Raw genomic sequence first — 23536 nt, 5'->3', positions numbered from 1 at the left:
AAATAGAAGCTTAACCAGATTTAGTAGGATAGATATACCAGTGAAACTAATAACCTTAAACCACATGGAAAAGTTGCTTGGGTCGGTAAAACAGGTCATTCATAAACCTCAAAACTTGAGTGGTATTGGGTGTTGTTATAATTAAATTAAAAACCTAAACATAGCCAATCCACAAAGGGCTAAGTTCAAGTAATGCAGACATAAACAAATCTTCAAAGGTAATTTAAACCTCAAAAGTTTTGAGTTAACATAGATATAGGCAAAGATCGAGAAATTACAGTTTTTGCTATAGCAATGAGTTGCTTACTGAGATTTAACCATTATATTTTTTAGGGGGCCAATTGTAACTCCCAGGGACTAGTGTCAGAAAAACAGCAAAATACATTTGGACACCCAGTCCCTAATGGCTTCTGTATTTACGGGACTGTTCCTTACAGTCCGTGTGGAGTTAGTGCGTTAAATGTAAAATGATATCTACTAGTGTTTATATTTATGGTGTCTATTATTAAAAATAATTTATACTATTTATACTAATTAGATTTTTCTAATAACAACTTGGTTTTTTCACCACAGGGCCATCTTGAGACATGACCCTCCAATTAAAAGTGTTACGTTGCTGGTTGCTTGGTACGATTTTTGCTAGTGGCCACTGCCCATACTACCTGCCATAGATATAGTCTTGTAATGATCTGGACAAATTTGTTAGGTCGCCTGATATGTGCGAAACATTTGTGGTGTGCTCTTGGCAGCAAGCGTTAAGGATGAAACTGCCCATTTTACACTGTCTCGATGTGTCCTAGGGTTTAGCAAAGGTGAGGAGGGGAAGATTATATCTATCCAGCAGAACTCCGGCAGCATATCTTTAAAGCCCTTCTGGCTGGAGATCCAGATTCGGGCAAAAACCCCAGTAATATCAGTCCCCCACTACTCCCCCAGGTGCATCCTGAGGAGGAAATAGAGGAATTCTCCACTTGAAGGGGAATTGTTGAAAGACATTGAGGTAGATATTGATACCGAAAGAACCTTGCTGAGCCCAGAAGGACCAGGGACACAGATGTCAACTAGCCATGGGGGAAAAATTGCAGAAGCAAGTCAATGCCCCATGCAGCTTTCAGAAGCTGATCAGGATCCTTCCCCCCAAAGGGATATAAGGATCCACCTGAACCCAATGGAAAGTGGCAAACTATTTCAGGTTATTAGTAATTCACCAGGACTTCTGCCCTCTGGGGAACAGACAGCTGCAGCTCAGCTGTAGATACACAGGTATGCACGCTCCCCCAAGATGGGATACACAGTTTTGGGCGGCGATTTTAATCAAGCCTCCTTAGGAAAATAATGGATGGACATCAAAAATGCTTTTGCTGCCGAACGGCAACAGATAATGGACATACTGATGATTCTGAACAAGATATTAAAGAAATCAAAGTCAGTAATGTATACACCAAAATGTAAAACGTCCTGCATCTTGCAAGAATAGGGATCGAGTTGAAACCAAATCAGCCCAAACAAGAGTTAAGAGTGCAAACCCAACTGGAACCAACAAAATGGCCAGTTCCGGATATGAGTCTTACGACCAAAATGTAACAGAGGCTCCAAAATCCTATTCTGATGCTGATAATCCCTGGCGAGATGCCTCAATGTTTATTTTCTCTCCAGATGGTAAGTATCTTACTAATGAGAGAAAGACCATTATATAAGTACTACATATTGAATTTAGAGAGAACAGCAGTTTCCTAATACTGAATGGTGCCTGATACCACCTGTGCCAGACATGGAGAAACTCAAAAGGAAACTATTCTCTTACCTGGCAATTTAGCATTGAGAACTGTAGATGAAACTCTTCATCAGGTAAATGGAAAATGGATTTATACTTCTATCATGAACAAAACTCAGGTTGCTCGTCATGTACCAATACCTTCTGCCCCTTCACATTTAAAATCATAAACCATGTGAAGGCACATTTTCAAAATTACGTAATAACCGGAAAGCATGAACCATTGGCAGAACTAAAACCATTTGCTTCAGTTTTCCCAGTTTCAAAAAACTCCACAGAAGAATGGGCAACACTTCAACTTCCTTTTGATAGGAAAAAGCTCCCTTTAGATACTATAACTCAGCAATTTGGTACTCTGATGAGAAGGATATCAGCGGGGGGGACATCAGCATCAGAGTTTCGTGCTAGGATCTGCCTCCTTAGTGTCTTAACCACTTCCTCATTGTTAGACGTGGCCACAAAAAGGCTTCCAGAAGAATCTAGGACAATTTCTGCTGTTGTGGCTAAAAGCCTTATGAGAACATTATGGGAAGCTCTCTGTGACTTTTTGGACTGGCACATAAAAGGATGAATTGAGGTACTGGAAAACTCCAGCAGGGCGAAGGAAAAGCAACATTTGGAATGCCCATCAAGGGAAAAGGTAGAGGAAGAGGGGGATTCCAATAGGAATTATTTAGTTGGGGGTCGGCTTCAGAAATATAACAAGGAATGGAAATCTTCTCCTTGGGGACACAGCATTATTCTCAATGGACGGGGGTGGAAATGGTCTCACCCCCGTCCACCTTTGAAAGGTTTCTTTCAAAAACTGTACCCTTCTATGAAAGATTACGTGCAGAAGGCCCTCTTAGAAGGAGCCAAAGAAAAACATTCTTATATTCATCACCAAGGACGTCTCTTCAGTGTTCCCAAAAAGGATTCTTCAGAACAAAGGATGATCCTCGATGTGTCGACATTGAACAAACACATTGTTTGCCAAAAGTTTCGAATGACTACCGTTGCCCAAGTATGTTCTGTCATTCCAAAAGGGACCTGGACAGTTTCTATAGATCTTAAAAGATGCATATTGGTATGTCCCTTTTGCCGTTCCCTTCCGCCCCTTTCTAGGATTCTGAATAGGGAAAAATTTGTACAGATTCAAGGTCATGCCTTTTAGGCTAAACATTGCCCTGAGAATCTTTACAAAATTGGTGACGGTAGTTGTCCAAGAACTCAGGAAGGAAAGAATACGTCTAATAGCTTATTTAGGCGACTGGTTAGTCTGGGGCGCCACAAGAAAAGAGTGCCTGAAAAACCTAAGAACAGCAATCAACAGACTCCAGTCAAAAGGTTGTATGATAAATTGGAAAAAAATCCCACATCACACCCAGCAGACAGTTTCAGTGGCAGGGAATGCGTTGGGATACTGTTCACGCCCTTTTGTATCTTCCCCTTAAAACACAGAGCGGAATAAGGAAAAACCTCAAAAGGTTCCTGACAGTCCATTGCTTCCAGACAGCAATTAGAGCTTATGAGTGTGCTGCAGTTTGCATCTATAACAGATCCAATACTCAGATTGCAACTGAAAAACTTGAAAAAATTTGATGTCACATGCAAGAAAAAGGATGAGACAAATTTCACAAAATGCATCAGAAACTTGGGGAGATACTTCGACAATGGACTCGTAAGGAATCTGGCAAAACAGGTCACCCTGACTCTTCTATCAGTAAAAGTGACAATACACACAGATGCCTCATTGAGAGGTTGGGGAGGGCATGCGGAGGATTGTCAGGTAGCGGGCAGGTGGTCAGCTACCCTAAAGAATTGACATATCAATTTCCTAGAGCTGATGGGTGTCTTTTTGTCTCTAAAGAAACTCAAACCTCCGGAAGAGACATATTCTGTTGGTCCTAGACAACACGACTGCATTGTCTTGCATCAAGAAATTGGGGTCACACTCACCTCTTCTCAATATTATGCTAATGTTAGCCATCCTTCGAATGGCACAGGTAAAGAAGTGGCATTTGTCTGCAATTCACCTTACAGGGTCTCTCAGTATAATAGCAGACTGTTTATCAAGGAAGATGACATCCTCAACAGAGCGGTCATTGGACAACCACTCCTTTCAAATAATAAACAACTTACTTCCACAATCGGAAGTGGACCTGTTTGCCACATACGAGAATCACAAACTCCCAGTACAGGCAGTCCCCGGTTAATGGCGGACTCTTTTATTGACAATCCAGTTGTATGGCGCTTGTCGTGCCATAACGGGCTAAGTTTCGGTTATTGGTGCCACAAGGTTCCAATAATAGAGTTATGGCTCCATAACCTACTTAACAGAGGCTTCGTTAACTGGTTATCGGCGTTGTTAACCGAAACTTGGTGCCATAAGCAGCATAAATCACTGAGTTTCGGTTAATGGCGGTTTTCTCTTATCAGCTCCCCGCCGAGAACGGAACCTCTGCCGACAACCAGGGACTGCCTGTATATGTGTCCCCGAGTTTGGACAGTCAAGCAATAGCAACAGATGCCTTGCTACAAGACTGGAACAAATGGAAGACGATATATCTTTTTCTTCCATTGTCCCAGATTTCGAGATGCAACTCTCAAGTGTGATCAGAATAGGCCAGCTCAATATCGGGTCTATGATAGGAAGAGGAAGAGAGTTGGCGGAGTGGATATTTTGTGTGTGCAGGAAACTTGATGAAAGGGTAATATGTAAAGCCAAAGAGTTGGGGGATAGCTATAAGCTAATCTATAGTGGAGCAAATGAGTAGGGTAGGAATGACGTTGGTGTAGTTCTGTCGGTGGAAATGAAGAATGCAGTGACAGAAGTGAGCAGAAAGAATGACTGCATTATGAGATTGAAGATGTTATGGAGGGGAAAGAATGAACATCATTAGTGCTTATGCTCCACAAGTGGGCTGCACAGAGGAAAAAGAAAAAAATAGCTGTTTTTGGAATGAAATGAATGAGGTAACACAAGAACTGGAAGAGCAGAAGATTGTAGTGAAGGCAGACTTTAATGGACATGGCGGAAATGAAAATTATGTAATTGAACGTGTGTATGGAGGACATGGGATCGGGGAGAGAAACCCAGAAGGAGAGAGTATAGTAGACTTTGCCATGTCTTTTGACATGGCTATAGTGAACAAATTCTTCAAAAAGAAGAGGGAGTACTTGATAACATAGAGGAATGGTGGTAGATGTACATAAATAGATTATCTCCTTTACAATAGATCAAGACTGGTGGAAGTTAGTAATTGTAAAGTTATCCCAGGTGACTACTTGGCCCCCAACATAGACTCCTTAGTATGGATTTGAAGATGAAAAGAGAAAGGAAAATGAAAATGAATGGGGTAAAAAAAATCAAATGGTATAAATTTTTAGGGAGGGATAATGATAAGAAGAGAGTTTAGAAGAGTGCTGGGAGAGGTTCATCTGGGAATTGAAGATGTGGGAGAATGGTTGAGGCATAATGCATCAGTGATTAGAAGACATGGAAAGGAGATACTAGGGGAAACATCTGGAAAAGGAGAGCTGGTGGTTGGGGGAAGAGGTGGGAGAAGTGGTGAAGGGTAAAAGGGAGGCAAAGAAGAGATTGGAAGAGTCACAGTTGGAGGAGGACAGAGAAAAATTAAGAGAAAGGAACAAAGAAGTAAAAAGGGTGATAGCTCAAACTAAGCCAAGGGCATATGAAAAGTTTTATAATGAACTGGAAACCAAGGAAGAGTTGAGTAAGATGCTCAAACTGTCAAAAGTAAGAAGTAAAAGAATGAAGGACATCACCCATGTTAAGCAAATGAAAGATAGGAATGGTATGGTCATAAAAAAGGAAGAAGACATCCTGAAAGAGGGAAAGAGTATTTCGAGCAACTGCTAAATGAAGAAAATGAAAGACTTGTAAGAGAGGATGGATAAGTAAATATGGGAATGGTATTGGGGATCTCTAGGGATGAATTGATACGAGCCTTAAAAAGATTGAGGAATGGGAAGGCAACAGGACCTGACTTAATCCCAGTCGAAGTTTGGAAAGCCTTAGGAGAGGAAGGGGTGGACATCTTGTATGATCTGATGGTAAATATATTTGAACAGGAAAAGATACCAGAAGAATGGTGGGAAAGGATAATGATACCTATATTTAAAGGCAAAGGTGATGTCTAGGAATGTAGTAATTATAGAGGTATCAAACTAATGTCTCACACTGAAGATTTCGTAAAGAATAATAGATGGCAGGCTAAGAGAGGAAGTGAGAATAGGGAAAGAACAGTTAGGATTTATGGAGGGAAGTAGCACAATGGATAGAATATTTTGCTTAAGGCAGCTGATGGGGAAATTCAGAGAAAAGCAATGATACCTGCATCTGGTATTCATAGACCTTGAAAAGGCCTATGACAGAGTGCCAGGGCAAGAAATATGGAGATCTTTGAGGGAGAAGATGGTGCCAGAAAAGTATGTCAGTATTATTCAGGAGATGTACAGGAATGTGTATACTAGAGAGAGAAGCAGTGTTAGAAAGACATGGATTTGAGATAGGAGTTAGATTACACTATTCATTTTCAACATCGTGATAGATGTAATGACCAAGGATGTTGTTGTAGAGAAGCAGTGCCATGGTGCATATATTATGCCAATGACATTGTCTTGTGTTCAGAGAGATGGGAGGAGTTGGAGGGGAGGTTGGAGAGGTGGAGATAGTGTCATTGATGTTCCAATGTTCCAACACATAGTGTGGCTGGTCGTCATCTTGTGCAGGATGGCAGAGAAAATCGAGGATATGTTATCCCTCCATTATAAGGTCTTGATGAACGAACATTAATCTGATTTAATTCCAAAAATCTTCTGTCAAGTAGGAAAGTCTCCTTCCAACTGCGTTTTCTCCGCTGGCAGTGATTCCTTCGATACTTTGTATTACTGCAAAAGAACAAGACCACCAGCAGATAGTTCCGAAAGAGTCGTTAGGTAGTTTACACTTGAAAAGATTCACTGTCAAAATGAAAATAAACAAAATACTGAGTTTACCCTCAAGTGCAAACAACCATTAGTACTAATTAACAATATACATAAGTTATGACTGGTAACATAGTTTTACCCAAAAGGACGAAAAGGAACAATAGATTCTATAATTACCCAAATACCAATAACAAAAAAAAAAAAGAACACAACATTCAGTAAACAGATACTTCTCAACACCCCAGGGAAGGGACTCAGATTTTATAACCCTATTGAAAATATGAGGACGTTCCGGATTTATTCTACTAGCATCTCCTTAGTCCTTAATCTTGAAGCAATTGCAGTTTCTCTCTTTGGATGCCTGGAGTCAGAATCAACCACTAAAATTTTCCTGTCTCCTGCAGAATGACCTACACTATGAAATAAAACTTTATCCCTGAGCAAGGGTATCGGACTGGTAACATGCCTCTTCACAATTTCACCAGACTTCCCTTTCAAAATCTTAGCATTGGTCACTTTAGAAAGGTCATTCTTTACAAACTCCTTGACAATCCCAAGTGGATAATTTAAGGCCTTAGTATGAGGATCTTTCAGCAAAACAATGTCTCCTGGTTCAACCATTTTGTGGATAACAGGCTAGTATCTGTTAAGGTCTGATCAACTGCTTGATTTATCAAGGTTGTCAAGAATTCAGAATGATAAATTCTAATAAGATTTTCTCTTACTTCCTCAACTTGCAGTAAGTGTCCTCAATTATTTTTGAGGGTGAACCTCATACTTTTCATCAGATTCCGGATCACTCTGCAATTCAGGTTTAATGTTAATAGAGTTCAACTCATAGCCATGCATTAATGTTTCTGGGGTTATCAGTCGAGATACAGATTCATCAGGTACATCCCTTAAACCCTCCTAAAGGCAATGGGACGACAATTCACAAGATGGGTTGCCTGAGATATAAGACATTCCAGATCTCTCAAGTCTTAACACGTTTGTTTTAATGGATTTTGTTAATTAGATTTTTTACCATTTTTATGCAAATTTCCACTAAAGAACCCATTTGGCTACCACCCTTATGATAATTTTGAAATTTAATAGGCTTAATTCCATTTTCTTCAAAATATGACTGTCTCAGGATCTTTTAGAAAATCAACAATAATATGTATTAGTTCCAGCAACGAGGTGTGTTCCCAAATCACTCATAGCAAAGGCATTGATATTCTTCCATCCTCATTAACAATGGCATTGTTAAGCATATCTTACTAGAGAATTATTGAGTTCCACAGAAGTGTCATCCTCATGTTTATCATAATCGAGGATCTTTTGGCAGTCACATTCCAACATTTGCTCGGTTGCCCTTTGTAGTGCTTGACCACTTATGCCACCTTGCTCATCTAGAACTAAAAAAATTTGCTTCCACTACCATTTCCTCATGATCAAAATCAACCTCATCATTTAAATTCACCTAATCCAAGGCCGACAAAACCAAGAGTGCCTACATCCAATGGTGCAACAACAGACTTGACAAGTGGTTGAAGATTCAAATGCATTTAAATCAGGAAGGCAATGTAAATTTAACATTGTGTAAACATTACCAAGCAACATCACTCCAAATGAATTTTGAAAATACACTGAAGGACTACCTTGTCCAAACCAAATTGTTGAAGCCATAGTGCAGTGAGCAGTGATAGTGCCTAGGATGGAATCTATACCATTTAACTTGTGTCCATTATCTATGAACTGTTTATTTGCAAGGGTGTAGCCCTTAGTAGAAAAATGGCTAGCTACCCTGGAGAGATGTGGTAACTTTAAATTTATACTGATATATAAGGTACGCATAGAGTTTAAGAAAATAGTAGATATAATTTTACAATTCAACACGCACTAACTCTCCACAAACTGTAAGGAACAGTCCCGTAAATACAGAAGCCACTAGGGACTGGGGCCTCAAATGTCTTTTTGCTGTTTCTGATACTAGTCCCCTTGGGGGTTACAAACGACCCCTCAAAAATAATGGTTGAATTTTAACAAAAAACTCAATTACTATAGAGAGACTAATTTCCATATATATACTCAAAGCGGAGTTATTACCTTGATCTGCCTATATCTATGTTAACTCAAACCTTTTGAGGTTTAAATTACCTTTGAAGACTTGTTTATATTTATTACTTAAACTTAGTCCTTTTGGATTGGCTATGTTTAGGTTTTTAATTTTAATTATAACAACACCCAATACCACTCAAGTTAGTTTATGACTGACCTGTTTTACCGACCCAAGCAACTTTTCCATATGGTTTAGGTTAGTTTCACTGGTATAATCTATTCATACTAAATCTGGTTAAGCTTCTATTTATTACCGACAAGAATTTAATATGTAGCCTTATCACTTAATTAGGCTACATAACCAAGTTACTATTTATTGAGCCCAGTAATTTTTAAAACTTTTAATAAACTGGTTTGTAAACTTATAAATATATAGGCTAGGATACTAAGTCATAGCAAACAGACATTTTGCTAAGCCTTAGATAATTTTAGTATGTTGTATTATGGATAAACTAGCCTATATAAAACCGTCATATCAATACAAACCTTCATGTTAGGTTTTTTTCCCTTATAAGTGACTTAACACTTACTCTAAACCTAACGAAGTATCTAATTAGAATTTTAATTTCAACACTCAATTTTACATGTTATTTAAGCAACGTTATTTAAAGCAACCACTTAAAATGTAGCCCCAAGTTAAGACTACTATCCTATCTGGCACCTGCTGCCAATTTTCAACTAGCCTTAGGTTACGTACTGTGGGCTAACAATTCAGACTAATAAAGAGTTAGTAAAAGTTTACTACTTGACATTACCAATTACCTAGCTTGGGTTATTTCGGTCATGCTAAATATGTATGCCAAATAAAATTATAAAAGATTAGCCTGTTTATCTAGTTCTAGGCACTTATCACCGAAATATTAGGTAACTACTTAGTCAGGGTTATTTGATTCATCTTTAAGATTTTTAGTCTTAGGTTACAGGTTACAAATAATAGCTATCCTAGTATAAAATCATTTGTCCTAAATCGACTAGGCTAATAGCTCATGTAGGCTAATGCCTAGGATATTGCAGCTACCACTATCTGAAAAGATTAACTAAATTAATAATGCATTGCATCATGGAGTACTTTTTTAGCCAAACAAACTTCCAAAAAGAATGACAAAGTTTGTTCAAAACTATTCTCGCTTTCTAAAGAAGGCTATGATGGATTGCGTATCGCGGCGATCATATGCTCTACAAACATGGGACGGCCAAACAAAAAACAGTTTTTGTATTCACAACAAAATTTTGTTCTACAGTGTTTACCCTAAATGTTTCCACTAAATCTTAAAAATAAGCACTTAGTTTTCAACTTTCAGGGATTCCATGATTCCTTGTGAATGATCTTGAAGAACAAAATTTCTCAATACAGAGGAGCACTGGCTGAATAGACCTACATTTGTGTTGACCAGTGGAGTAATGGATCTTGGTCTTTTAACCAGCCCAATCGTAAAACAAGATGGCAGATATGCATGCGCAATAGTCACTTCTACAGGTTTTGACGTAGGAAACTGGGTACAGCTTTCGCTGAAGACAAGATAAAATGCCTTCTTGTTTTTGAGTCCATTATACTCTATCACTTGTCATAGTGTTTATCATTATGGCATAATACCCAGCTACAAGACCAGGCTAAAAGATATTTCTTAGATATTAGTCTGATCACCATGGGGCGCTGGCACACACCATGGAGGGTAAATCCTTTGAGGATGAAAGAGTGACTACACTATAAAAAAAACTTGGTAAGATTGTTAAATATAGTAATAGTACTAGTGAAAATGTATGGTTTTAATTGATGTCTATTCATACAGGACGCAGTTGGGCAGCTAGTAGCAGTGAAGGATTGTTAATTTATTCCCTTGATGATGACTTGCTGTTTGATCCATTTTATTTAGATGTCTCCAGTACTCCCGCAGCAGTTAAACAGAAACTCAGAGAGAAAGAATATACTGCAGGTAAAAAAACTTTATTTTTGCTTATAATTGTTATTGATCAAACATGGAATTGTGAATATCTTAGGATGATGTTACGTATATGCAAAGAAAGAGTTAGAGAAGCAAGGAGCATTATTGCTAAAGCTTAGATGTTTCGTAGGTCATTTATATTAAACATTTGCCAACACCTACTCCCCATGAACTTCTCCATGGTCGGTCATGAAAGAACCATGAAAAAAATAGATATAATACTTTATTATTCTGTATTTTGCTTAATACGTAATATTAATGATCAGGCTTTTATTCTTGCTTGGCATTCTTATTAGCATCCTTTCATTCCCTTAACTTTTTTATTATCTTTCATTTATTGGATTAGGTTTTTAGTAATGATAAAGTTTTTTTTCAACTCATGGAATCTACAAAGTAGAGACAATAACATGTACACAATCTAGATACATGTGATAACATAAGAAATGATAATTGGCAATATCCACACAGTTTGCTGAAGAAATAGGGAAAATAGGATTCATCATACGTAGTAGTAATGACGGTAATTTTATTAAGCATAATAGTAAAAAAAAAAAGTTTTGATGTAGGAAAAACCTATTTTTGGTAGTCGCTGTTGAGTCCTCAAGCAGTTACCCTTCCAAGGTCTAACCAGAGCTCCATGGTGACCAGACTAATGTCAAAGAATCCTCTTTTAGCTGGTCTGTGGCCAGGTATTGTGTTTGCATGATAAACATTAAAGCACGGGATAAAGTATAAACGGACTCAGGATAAGAGGGCATATCATCGACGAATGGTAAAACCCAGTGTATCGATGTCAAAACCTGCAAGAAGTAGAAGTGGCTATGCACGTATGCACCGTCATATGTTTACTTACAACCTAACAGACCATGAAGCCAATCCTTTCTGTTGGTCGATACAAGATGATCCATTACCCAAAACCCAAATCCTTTGTCTGTTCATCAGGGAAGTGGGAGGGTTTTGAGGACTCAACAGCAACTACCAAAAATAGGGTTTTCCTATGTCAAAACCTGTTTTTTTTTATAACATAGTTGCTGTCTCATCGTAAAGTAGCTTTACAAAGAAATGATAGGTACGAAAAGTTCTAGGATTTTAATCCCAACAACCCAAAACATTTTTGGTCCAGGGTCAAGCCACTAGTTTCAAGGCCCCATTCTTTAATCCAAATACCTTTAGGTTTGGTAGCAAAGAACAAGAAACTAAGTGCGAGCTTACATTTTTTAGGGGAAAGTTCTGTTGTGACTTGACCTAAGCATGCTAGGTATGGTTGCAGTATTATCAAACCCTCCCCAGCAATAATCAGCATACTCGCACTTTGGGAAAACCCGTGGTTTGTCACTGTAACGCTTATGGGTCAAGAATATCCATGCCACCTGTCGATACACAGTGTAGTCAAATTTATTCAAGCTCGCGGCAAGTGTTGTTAGAGTGTAGGAAAACGTGGACCTTTTGGGATGTCTGTCATGACCTCTTTGTAAACCATAAGTGCTTGAGCTGGGCAAAATGTTTTGCCTGCTAATTCTAGTTTACAGTCATACCCGTACATACAAAAATCCAGGTTACTAAGGCAAGACGAAGGTTTTTTTGCTTCTGTGTAAAAAAATAATTCAGGTTGCAAAAGGAGTATGTACTGTAAAGTCTGAGATTTGACCGGGCCGCCGAGAACAACTTTAAAACTCGCACGCTGCCAATTGAGTAGACTCGCCACCATCCTCCCGCTCTCCCATTGGTTCCTGATGCTAGTAACTGCTGTAAGATCCTGCTCTCCTATTGGTCAGCATCTGTCCCATCATGCCTCTATGTAAAGGCATTCCTTGACCATTTCGCGGCAACGTTATTGTAAACACCTGGAATTTGTTCGTTCACATAGATTTCGTTTGTTAACATAAATTCGTGTTAGTGATTTTGCTTTCGTTGTACTGTAAGTTACTTTATCGTGTTGTGTGTGAACTTAATTACTTATGTTATTAGCCATGGGTCCCAAGACTGTTGCTGAATTTCACGGGAAGAAGAGGATACTTTCTATGGAGACGAAGATGGAGATAATCAAGAAGTGTTAATGTTTTTCTGCCATTTGTTAATGTGTTTCGTAAAGTTAGTGTTAATGTTTTCTGCCATTTTTTAATGTTTCGTAAAGTTAAAGTCATGTTTTCTTTTGCCATTTGTCCTCCTCCTCTCAACCACTTTCAGACATCGCCTCACTCGAAAGGTAAGGTTCCACATTTTACTACATACGTACGTACATGTACGTACAGTATTTCTTGTACCCTGTACACTATTACACTTACTTTACATGTACAGTCATGGTTATGTTAGGGTATTGAACGGTCCCAAATTGTTGTATTTCATTGTTCATTGGTCAATTTAGCTTTATTATAAAATGTACTGTGGTGTTTTTGTAGGGCTTGGAACGAATTAGGCAATTTACATGTAAAATGTAGTTCTAGATACGAAAAAATCAGGTTATGAAGGCTGCTTTGGAACGGATTAATTTCGTAACCTGAGGCACGACTGTATATGAAGTCTGTAATTTTTGCACTAGGTACCTAGCAATGATGGGCGAGTAATTTTCACAGTTTAGATAATATTTAAGATTATCCACTCGTGACGGTCTTGGCTTAGAAAGGAGTATCCTTAAGGGTATTGGCCTGGGGGTTTGGGTTATCATAAGCTATCTTAATGAAAAGTACAGTGCTAATTTATGGTGTTTTAAGGAATGTAAACGTTATGGGTAATGTGTTAGGCAAACTTTTAAATGAAATTATTGTAACCTTAATTTGAAAAGCTTAATATTTAGGGAGCATGATTAGGGTCATATTTAGTGTTTCAAACTCTAGAAGTAAGCATTTATTAGCATTTTTAGAGACCGTGCCAACATACGCAAAATTAACCTTGCGTGAGTGGGTCTGGAACCTAACCTCACGTAAGTTCAAGGTATTACTGTAGCTTCTTACTCCTGCTACTTATTTTTTTTACAGCATTGATGATGGCTATGCGTCTAAACATAAATTTACTTAAGTAGGAAGTCAATAGAGACCATACCCTTGGATGCAGGTAAGATAATAGTTGTATTAAACTAAATTAGTCTGCATGCCAACAAGGTATTTTCTTTAGGAATGCACTTTTTAATTGGCTTTCATTGGTTGTAAATGTCATCAAATTTGTGGTAGTTTTATGGCCATAGAGTTTAAGCTTATCATGTCCAAAGTGAGTGTTGAGGAAATTTGTTTCAATAAAAATATTTGGGGTTAATTCTTTGATTGGATTTCAGGTATCAGTCATTCTTGTTGTCATATGTCCATGTCCTTTATCACTCATTAGCATTTTAGGATATACGGTACATAGTAACCAAGTGGTGTCATCTGTGACTTACTACAATGGTAGTCCATAGTGCAAGTCCTGCTCACAGCTTGATACTTTATCAATGGCAGCACGCTATTATCACCTATGAGATTGTTCCTTAGGTCTACCAGTGGAGTTTTTAGCAACCTTTTGCCTGGTTCACCCAGTTGGCCTAATGTAGTTGGTAAAGGGGTTTGGATGTTGGTCATATTCTTAATTCACCTTAAGCCTTGTTAAGTAACTGTTTATACTCTGTGGCCTTCATTATTGTATAACTTGTTAGAAGCATCCTCACTCTTAATCTTCTGTCTCTCTCATTACATTTCAGCTTTCACTGCTCATCTGGATTCTTTAGTTGAAGATAAGGCATGTACAATTGAAAAAGACAAATGAATAACTTCTATGAAAGTGTTGAGAAATATGCACTTTGACCTGCCCTTGCCTTTTCTGCTTATGAAAAACTTCTAAATCTTTAAGCAATTTCTTAAATTCACTGCACATATACTTTACATTGGATGTAAACATGTTTTGTTGGCTAGCATTATTCATTTAAATGTTAGTGCTTACAAGGAGTTTTCAGTAAGTTTTAGCTGTTATTTTCATGTTTTCATTCATAATGTGCTGGCTTTTTTAATATAATTATTTTTGGGGGTTATTTGTGCCATATTTTGTACCCAGTCATGACTAAGTAACTGAGTATTGCCATTCATAGCAGTGTTTATACACTGTGTTGCTTTTTCTCTGTCTTGTAACCACAGTCAGTTTAGTCATGTTTTCAGCAAATCAGATTTCAGACTTCTGGCTAAGATGTCCTTTGAAATGAAAAGCACTTTTTAGAGCAGCTCTATTATTGCTGTAAATCTGAACAATTCTTCTACTATGTAAGGCCTAAGTACTTTTATTTTTGAATGGATGCTGTTATGAACTGCACGATAATATTTAACTGGAGGACACTGATCAGATAATAGTAAAGGAATGGGGGAGTTGATATAATCAAATTTTTGCAAAAATTGTGTACGAGTTACAAGAATTTTGTTTCTTATTTAACAAATTCTTATAGGGAGGGTTTTTTCAAAAGATTAGTTTTAACAGTGATACCAAGCTTTATCAAATAAAACCTTTTGGCATATATTGTTGAAATGTTTAAGTTAACATATGTTGTCAATGTATTGGAGTGCTGTTGGAAATAATGCTAAAGTTATCATGTACTAGTACTAAATCAATAATCATAAATAGTTTTTAACAGTGTGGACACATCCAAGTATACTATTTTAAAATATTTCTGGCTAACACTGATTGCATGCCCACCAACCCCTTGTGCAATGGCATGCCCACAAGCAACATTCTACGTCAAAATGCTTGTAAGTGCTAGTTCATCTTTTCACGGCACAACTGCAGTTGTCAGGTCACTTCTTTTCTCCGGTGAAGCTTCCATCTTAATGATGTGAGGACTATGCCAGTGTAGTAGGCTTTCTCCAATCTCAGTGCAATCTGTGTTTTCTTTACTGTAGTTCTTGCTCCACAAATGTCTCCATCTCACTAGGGGCTCATATCATCTTGTGTAGATCTGTTTTCATGCTGTAATGACACTTACCCAGATATTCCCTGTTCTTGTGTAACTAGCTATTCTCATATGTATGATCTTCATGCATCTGCAAACCCTCTTGCTCCATGTGTGTCTAGCTGTAATGACACTTGTCCAGACACCCCTGTCCTCACTTCAGGAGCTTTATTTGCCTTGCTTCAGCACTATTAATCTTGTAGAGAGTCTTCTCTATCTTTCTGATGACGGCTTTCTCGTTGTTGCTTAGGCTGGCGAGCACACACCAAAGGGCATGGTAAAATTCGGCTGAGTTATTTTGTTTATTATTGCTTATACAATTCTTTCTCTCTCTCTCTCTCTCTCTCTCTCTCTCTCTCTCTCTCCAATGCGATGTTTTCTTCCTGATCCACAGGACATTATCAAGTGATGACTGCTGAGGGACTGAATTCCAGTGGCGAGTCCTTCTTCTTATATAGTGATGTTGCGGGTGTTTCTTCCTAATCCACAGGACATTATCAAGCGATGACTGCTGAGGGGACTGAATTCCAGTGGGCGAGTCCTTCTTCTTATATAGTGATGTTGTGGGCTCTTGAGCACGGTCAGAGCACCCCTCCGGCAGGTCGAGTTTTTATTGGTTCCTGAGAAGGTGACTCATACGGCGGGCGTTTACGAGTCTTGCAGACCTTCTCAGGTGGGCCTGAGAAATGCCTGCCATATGAGTCACCTTCCCAGGAACCAATGAAAACCCGACCTGCCGGAGAGGTGCTCTGACCGTACTCAAGAACCCGCAACATCACGATATAAGAAGAAGGACTCGCCACTGGAATTCAGTCCCTCAGCAGTCATCGCTTGATAATGTCCTGTGGATCAGGAAGAAACGTCGCGTTGGAGGGAGAGAGAGAGAGAGAGGGAGAGAGAATTGTATGAGCAATAATAAACAAAATGACTCAACCAAATTTTACGATGCCCTTTGGTGCGTTGCTCGCCAGTCTAAGCAACAACGAGAAAGCCATCATCAGAAAGATAGAGAAGACTCTAAGAGATTAATAGTGCTGAAACAGCAGCATTATTAGCTCATTATTAATTTTATGTTATTATTATTAGATATATTATTTTCAGTAGATGAAAAACCTATTGACATGGAACAAGTACAACAAGGGCCATCGACTTGAAATTCAAGCTTCCAAAGAACGTTGGTTTCAGTCTCCCACCGCAGACCCCACATTGCAGCAGTAACTGATCATGATACAGAGCCAGTGATTTTTGCTGCCCTAGGGGAGGTGCGATCGTGACATCTGAGCGTCATGCCGTGATGCTAGCAACTATACCAGCAGATCCCGGGTTACGCATCACAAACTCGTTTCCCTTATCTAACTTGAGAAGCTATTGCCAATGATGCATCGGTTACCTTCAGACCTAGCTTCACCAGGTGGAATCCTTTAGAACTGGAAATCTGTGAGGGCTCTTCTCAGATCTCATGCTTTGGAACTAGCTGGGGTGGATACTCAGTATTGCCAGTTCTCTGTTGTCATCCAGTTCTCCTCCTGTTAAGGACATAACCCAGGAATGCGTCTTGTGTTTGTTTACGGCAGGGCTTCATGGGTCTTATCTTTTGTCTCTTGATCTCACTCTGGATGACTTTAGTGCTAAAACTTTATGTATACTGCCCATTCTACCTTTCAACCAGTCTCCATATTGTCAGTAATTTTCATGTAAACAGCACCAAAGCTAAATCCCACCATCAGAGTGCTTTATGAGGCAGAGATCATGGCTGAATTATCTGCATCAACATCACTCTTGATTCTCAGCCTTTTAGCTTCAGATTGCATCGTCATTGATGGATTATCACAATTATTTACTTATATGTATGATTATTATTATTATTAATATGTACCTGTATTTCTAATGCACATTTAGCATACATGTTGTGTTAGGAATACGTAAATGCAATTATTCATGTTTATCGGAGCATAGGGAATATTATGTAGCATTTATATCATTTTGTGGTGCGCTATTCATTTGTCTGTATCTGGTATCACTGCAATTAGTCTACGCCGATAGCCCTGCCACTGTTCAAAGCTCCTCCAGTGTTATAACTTTTATAATTATCATTTTCACGTATTATATGGCTTAAGGATTTACGCAAGTGTTTCAGTGAAGCCCTATATTAACTATCTATTGAAAGATAACAAAGATGGCGCAGTGAGTGACTTGCCATAAGTGAATTTCGATCAGTTATTAACTTCTCCAACCAACTTGGTCAAAGCAAGAACCAAGTGTTCGTGTTCATCGTAACCAAGTTACCAAGCAGCAGTGAACTCGAGCTTCGTTTGGATGTACGTACATATTGGCAGTGAGCTTGTGTGGTTTACAGTGACTCAATATATTGTTGGGGCTTTTTAACAGTGAATCAATATATTGCTGGGGGCTTTATTACAGTGACTCAATATATCGTGATGGCTACCTAAATTAGGACTAGTGTGCGTTGGCCGTCTGCAGAGGCCGGAACAGAGCGTCACACCCATACTCGCCAGCGTTTGAGGGGCGACTACTTGCGTTCACCGTGTGTGCAACGGCGCAAGAGACCACAGCAGTTACAGTGTTGCCAGCTCCGATCTTGACTCTGTTACCTAGAGCTATTGTAGTCGGTGATTGGCTATGGTTTTTTGTGACGTCATTGTGACGTTACTACTGAGGGCGCTGAGCGATATTCTATCTTTTTTCGATTGAATTTTCTATTTATGCCGCCAATACACTGAAGGCGCTGAGCGATATTTTTCTCTTATTTCGTTTGAATTGTCTATTTATGCCGCCAAAACACGATAAAGGGAAGAGACCGAAGACTTTGGAGGTTTCTTCCCCATCTTCCTCAACCACCGCCGACATGACGTCATCTCCAACACATTCAAGATCTACGTCTCCCTCATCAACCCCTTGCGGCCATGGATTTTATCAGCAAGATGTTTGAAATACATGGATAGAAAAGATGAAGAAAGAAGAAAACAAGATGAAGAAAGAAGAAAAGAAGATGGCATAGGGCCCCCTACCCCAGTACCTACATCTGCAAGCGTTCTCCAAGGGCCTAATTTAGCTGTGCAAGCACCTAAGGTTACAGTAAATTTGCCTCCACCATTAACTCACGATGTCACCTATAGACAATATACAGAATGGAAGCAGAGATGGAATGATTATGCTGTTATGGTAGATTTGGATAATTTACCACAACCTAAGCAATTAATACAGCTAAGGGCATGCCTAAGTGTTGAGATGAGACGCTTGTTAGAGCACAATTTGGGTATTCCGCCAGACTCACCTATGCTTTAGATGGTGTTTAACTCAAATTGAAACTTATATAAAGGGTCAGCAGAATGAGGCACTTCGCCGTTTAGCTTTTACGCAATGTGGAGCAAGCAGGGCGAGTCATTAACGGATTTTTTTTCGTTCGTTTAACAACAGCTCTCAGAGGAGGTTGATTTGTGTAAAGGAACGGTAAACTGCGTGGAGTCCGCAAATGAAACACGCCATTTTGGTTGGCATAAGGAATGAAGAACTCACCAAGAAGCTCATCAGCATGCCAACTACAGCAACACTTGAGGAAGTAAAGATAACTTGCAGGGCTTTTGAAGCTGCAAAGAAGACAACGACTGAGCTAAAGGCTCCACAGACTTCAGTAACTTGCTGTGTCAAACTACAAGAAGCAAAAGAAGGTTGCTGCTAAGCAGCCGCAACCTAAGAAAAGTTACTCGCAGGAGAAAAACCCTTCTTTCAGTAGCAGATGCAAGAATTGTGGTCAACAGCATCATAGCGACACATGTAAGGCAGCATCTCACAAATGCAGGAACTGTGCTAAAACTGGCCATTTCCCATACACTGCTGCATGTCCCAGCATTGTGGCTAAGGGGAGTTGCCGAGTTTGCTATAAATTTGGCCACTATGATGTTTGCTGTGCACAGAAAAAGTCAAAGGGAACTAGGGAGTCGAAGGATTTAAAGGAAAATAAATTGAAACACCGTCGTAAGACATCTTCTCCAGCTATACGTTCAGTCGCTTTACGCCCTCAAGGTTGCCCCTCACCGCCTATCAATTTACATGTTGCGTATGGCGGTAAATCAGGGAAGATCAACGTTATCCCTGATACCGGTGCAGATACCACTGTGTTTGGAGTGCAGCATCTACAAGCACTGGGCATCGTATCGAGGAATTGCGGCCTCCCCCTGAATTGCAGTTCTCCAACGCTGATGGATCACCCATGGAAGGTAAAGTATTGGGATCAATGGAGGCCATGATGACATATGGTAATATATCATACAAGGGGTATATTGACGTCCTTAGTTTTCTCCAACAACCCCTACTGTGTTATGATGCCCTCCGACACCTAAGGATCATTCCCTGGGACTTCCCGCGTCAAATGCAAGAGAGGAAATTGAGCAGGAGTTCAGTAGGAACCAGGTCAGGGTGCCAGCCAGCCAAGTTATAGCATCTGAAACTACATCTGTTTCTCCACCCCCTGCTACAATGTCACCGGAAGAAAGCCAGGCAATACTTTCTTAAGGAATATAGCGATGTGCTAATGACAAAGGAGCAGTTTCATCAAGGAGCACAACTTAAGCCAATGACTGGGTACGCCCATGCGTATTCACCTTAAAGAGGATGCCAAGCCCTTTGCAATCTACACTCCACGGACATACCACTAGCCTTTCAAGAGGACGTCAAGACTGAGTTAGAGGCAATGGTAGCACAAGGTATCATTGAACCTGTTTGGGGATCAGGCCCGGTCCCCATGAGTGGTCGACCCCTTAGTGGTTTGTGCCCAAACCTACAGGTGGTGTTCGTGTCACCACAGATTTAAAAGCAGTTAAATTCACAGGTGCAAAGGCAGCCCATCCTTCACCATCACCGTTTAGTGCAATTAGGAGCCTCAATCCTACTTCCAGGTATTTCTCCACTATGGATGCATTGTGTGGGTACTGGCAGATCCCACTAGCAGAGGAAGACCAAGCCCTTACAACATTCATCACGCCCTATGGTCGGTATCGCTATCGTCGTTCTTCTATGGGATCAGTGCCTCAGGAGATGCCTACTGCAGGAGAGGTGATGTTGCCCTTCAAGGCATCCAAATTGTGTTAAGGTGGTGGATGACATTCTTGTATATGATAGGATTATTATTCTCACTTATGCAGGGTAACAAAGTTTTTTGTCACGTTGTAGGACTCATGGTATTACTTTAAATGCAGAAAAGTTTATCATTGCTAGCCCTGCTGTATCATTTTGTGGATACACATTATCTGAAGATGGAATTGCAGCTGATAAGGAGAAGGTTCGAGCTATATCAGAGTTCCCGAAGCCAGCAAATCTGACAGATTTAAGGTCATTCATTGGCCTTACTAACCAGTTGACAGATTTTTCACCCAATCTTGCAGCTGCAGCAGATCCACTTCGACCACTAATGAGCCCCAAGAGATCCTTTACGTGACGGCAGAATCTCGATGCTGCCTTTGCCAGTGTTAAAAAGCTCTCTCTCAGCCAACTGTGCTAGCTCATTTTGACCCGACGTGCCCCACTATACTGCAAACGGATGCTTCTCGTTTATATGGTTTAGGATATGCCCTTCTGCAAGACCCGGGGACGAAGGCCATTTCCGCTTGGTCCAGTGTGGTTCACGATTTTTGGCTGATGCAGAAACTAGATGGGCCACCATTGAGTTGGAATGTTTAGCTTCAGTTTGGGCTATGACTAAATGTCGTCATTTCTTACTTGGATTACCCCATTTCACATTGGTGACTGACCAATAGACCCCTTGGTACCCATCTTGGAATACATATACTTTGGATGCAGTGGAAAACACACGTCTACAACGTCTAAAAGAGAAAGTTTCACCATATATCTTCACTGCAGTGTGGCGTAGGGCAAGGAACATTGCATCCCTGATCCCGCCCTCTCACGTTCCCCTGTGAGCCTCCAACGTCTGAGGATGATATGCTAAATAGTGAAACCCATCTTTCCCTAAGGAGTGTAATAGCCAAGACTGTCAACGCAATTTCAGAGGTGAAGACATCAACTACACAAGATCTTACCTTGGAAGAAATTCGCACCGCAGCACGTGAGGACCCCTCATACACAAGACTCCTCCAGAAACGTTGCCAATGGATTCCCCAGTCACCGCTACGACCTCCACAATGCACATACTACCCTATTGGAAAATAAGGGAGGAATTATACACCGATGATGACCTTGTATTGTACGGAGCCCGAATAGTGGTTCCCTTAGCTATGCGACGCAATATTTTAACACGCCTTCATGACAGCCATCGTGGTGTGGAGGCAACTAAGCGTCGGGCTAAACAGACTGTATATTGGCCAGGTATTAATTCAGATATAGCAAATACGGTCCACGCCTGTGAGCCATGTCAGATAATGCAGCCAAGTCAACAGCAGGAGCCGTGGTTATGCAACGAGAAGCCCTCTCGTCCTTCGAATCTGTATCGGCTGATTTCTTCAGTGTTGCTGGGAAATCTTTCCTCGTGTATGTAGACAGGCTATCTGGATGGCCAGTAGTGGTAAAATTTGGTACTAATACTACAGCAGAAGCAACGACACGACACTTCAGCCACATCTTCCGAGACTTAGGTGTTCCTGTAAGGCTGATGACAGATGGTGGACCTCAGTTCACCAGCTCTGAATTCAAAAATTTTCTGGGCAGATGGGGTGTTCAACATGTGATGTCCACACCCCACTATCCCCAAAGCAATGGCCATGCTGAAGCAGCTGTAAAAGAAGGTCAAAACATTTTATCCTAAAGGTAGCACTGGGAATATCGACACCGAAGACTTTGACAGAGGATTGTTGGAGATACGGAATACTCCTAACTATTGCTGGCCGTTCTCCAGCACAGATATTATATGGCCAAGCCCTCCGATCATGTCCCAGCCCATGCATCATCATTCAAGCAGGAATGGCAAGCGAAAGCAGAAGAATACGACCGTCGTGTAGCATCATGTTCTCAAGCAGCCAAAATACGGTATGACAGCCATGCACACCCTTTGGCACCACTTAAGCTGATGATAATGTCCGGATTCAAGACCCTATCTCTAAGCGATGGGATAAGACGGCGTTATAATGGGCATCGGCAAGTCGCGAGACTACTATGTAAGTTACCCTCAGGAAGAATATTATGGGCGTAACCGCCGTTTCTTACGCCCTGTACATCTCCCTAATTCACAATTGCGGGATGAGATGCAACAGTCTCCAAAGAAGAAGGATGTAGCCCTGCTACAAGTCAACAACCGCAAAGTGACACTCCCTAGAGTATCGACGTTCACCTAGACTCCATACCCGTTCATAAAGCTCTTTGAACGCAAAGGGGAGGGGGGGTGGTGATGGATTATCACAATTATTTACTATATGTATGATTATTATTATTATTAATATGTACCTGTATTTCTAATGCACATTTAGCATACATGTTGTGTTAGGAATACGTAAATGCAATTATTCATGTTTATCGGAGCATAGGGAATATTATGTAGCATTTATATCATTTTGTGGTGCGCTATTCATTTGTCTGTATCTGGTATCACTGCAATTAGTCTACGCCATAGCCCGCCACTGTTCAAAGCTCCTCCAGTGTATAACTTTTATAATTATCATTTTCACGTATTATATGGCTTAAGGATTTACGCAAGTGTTTCAGTGAAGCCCTATATTAACTATCTATTGAAAGATAACAAAGAGTCATCACAGAGGCTGTTGAAATCCAACTTCAAGTACCTTGCTAGGGAGGCAGTAATGATGTTCTATATTCTGCTTTGCCCTCTCCATACCTCAGGGCTGCATTTTGAGGAGTTGGAAGGTGTAGGCTCTCCACTTTGGTTATTGCTTGCTGTTGCTCGACACAAGTTTCCAACCA

General features: G+C 40.1%; 1 protein-coding gene across 1 annotated transcript in view; it reads left to right on the top strand.

Annotated features, from left to right (window-relative positions):
* The window catches only part of LOC135195086 (periodic tryptophan protein 2 homolog), a 351391-nt gene that overhangs the window by 287052 nt on the left and 40803 nt on the right, over positions 1-23536 (top strand). The window contains 3 exon segments of the mRNA XM_064221465.1: positions 10597-10740; positions 13725-13774; positions 13776-13800. Coding sequence (XP_064077535.1) covers positions 10597-10740; positions 13725-13774; positions 13776-13800 — 219 coding nt within the window.

Source organism: Macrobrachium nipponense, chromosome 15 (genome assembly GCF_015104395.2).
Source record: "Macrobrachium nipponense isolate FS-2020 chromosome 15, ASM1510439v2, whole genome shotgun sequence".
NCBI lineage: Eukaryota > Metazoa > Arthropoda > Malacostraca > Decapoda > Palaemonidae > Macrobrachium > Macrobrachium nipponense.
Note: the sequence above shows the minus strand (reverse complement) of the source record. Positions and strands in the feature narration are given on the sequence as shown.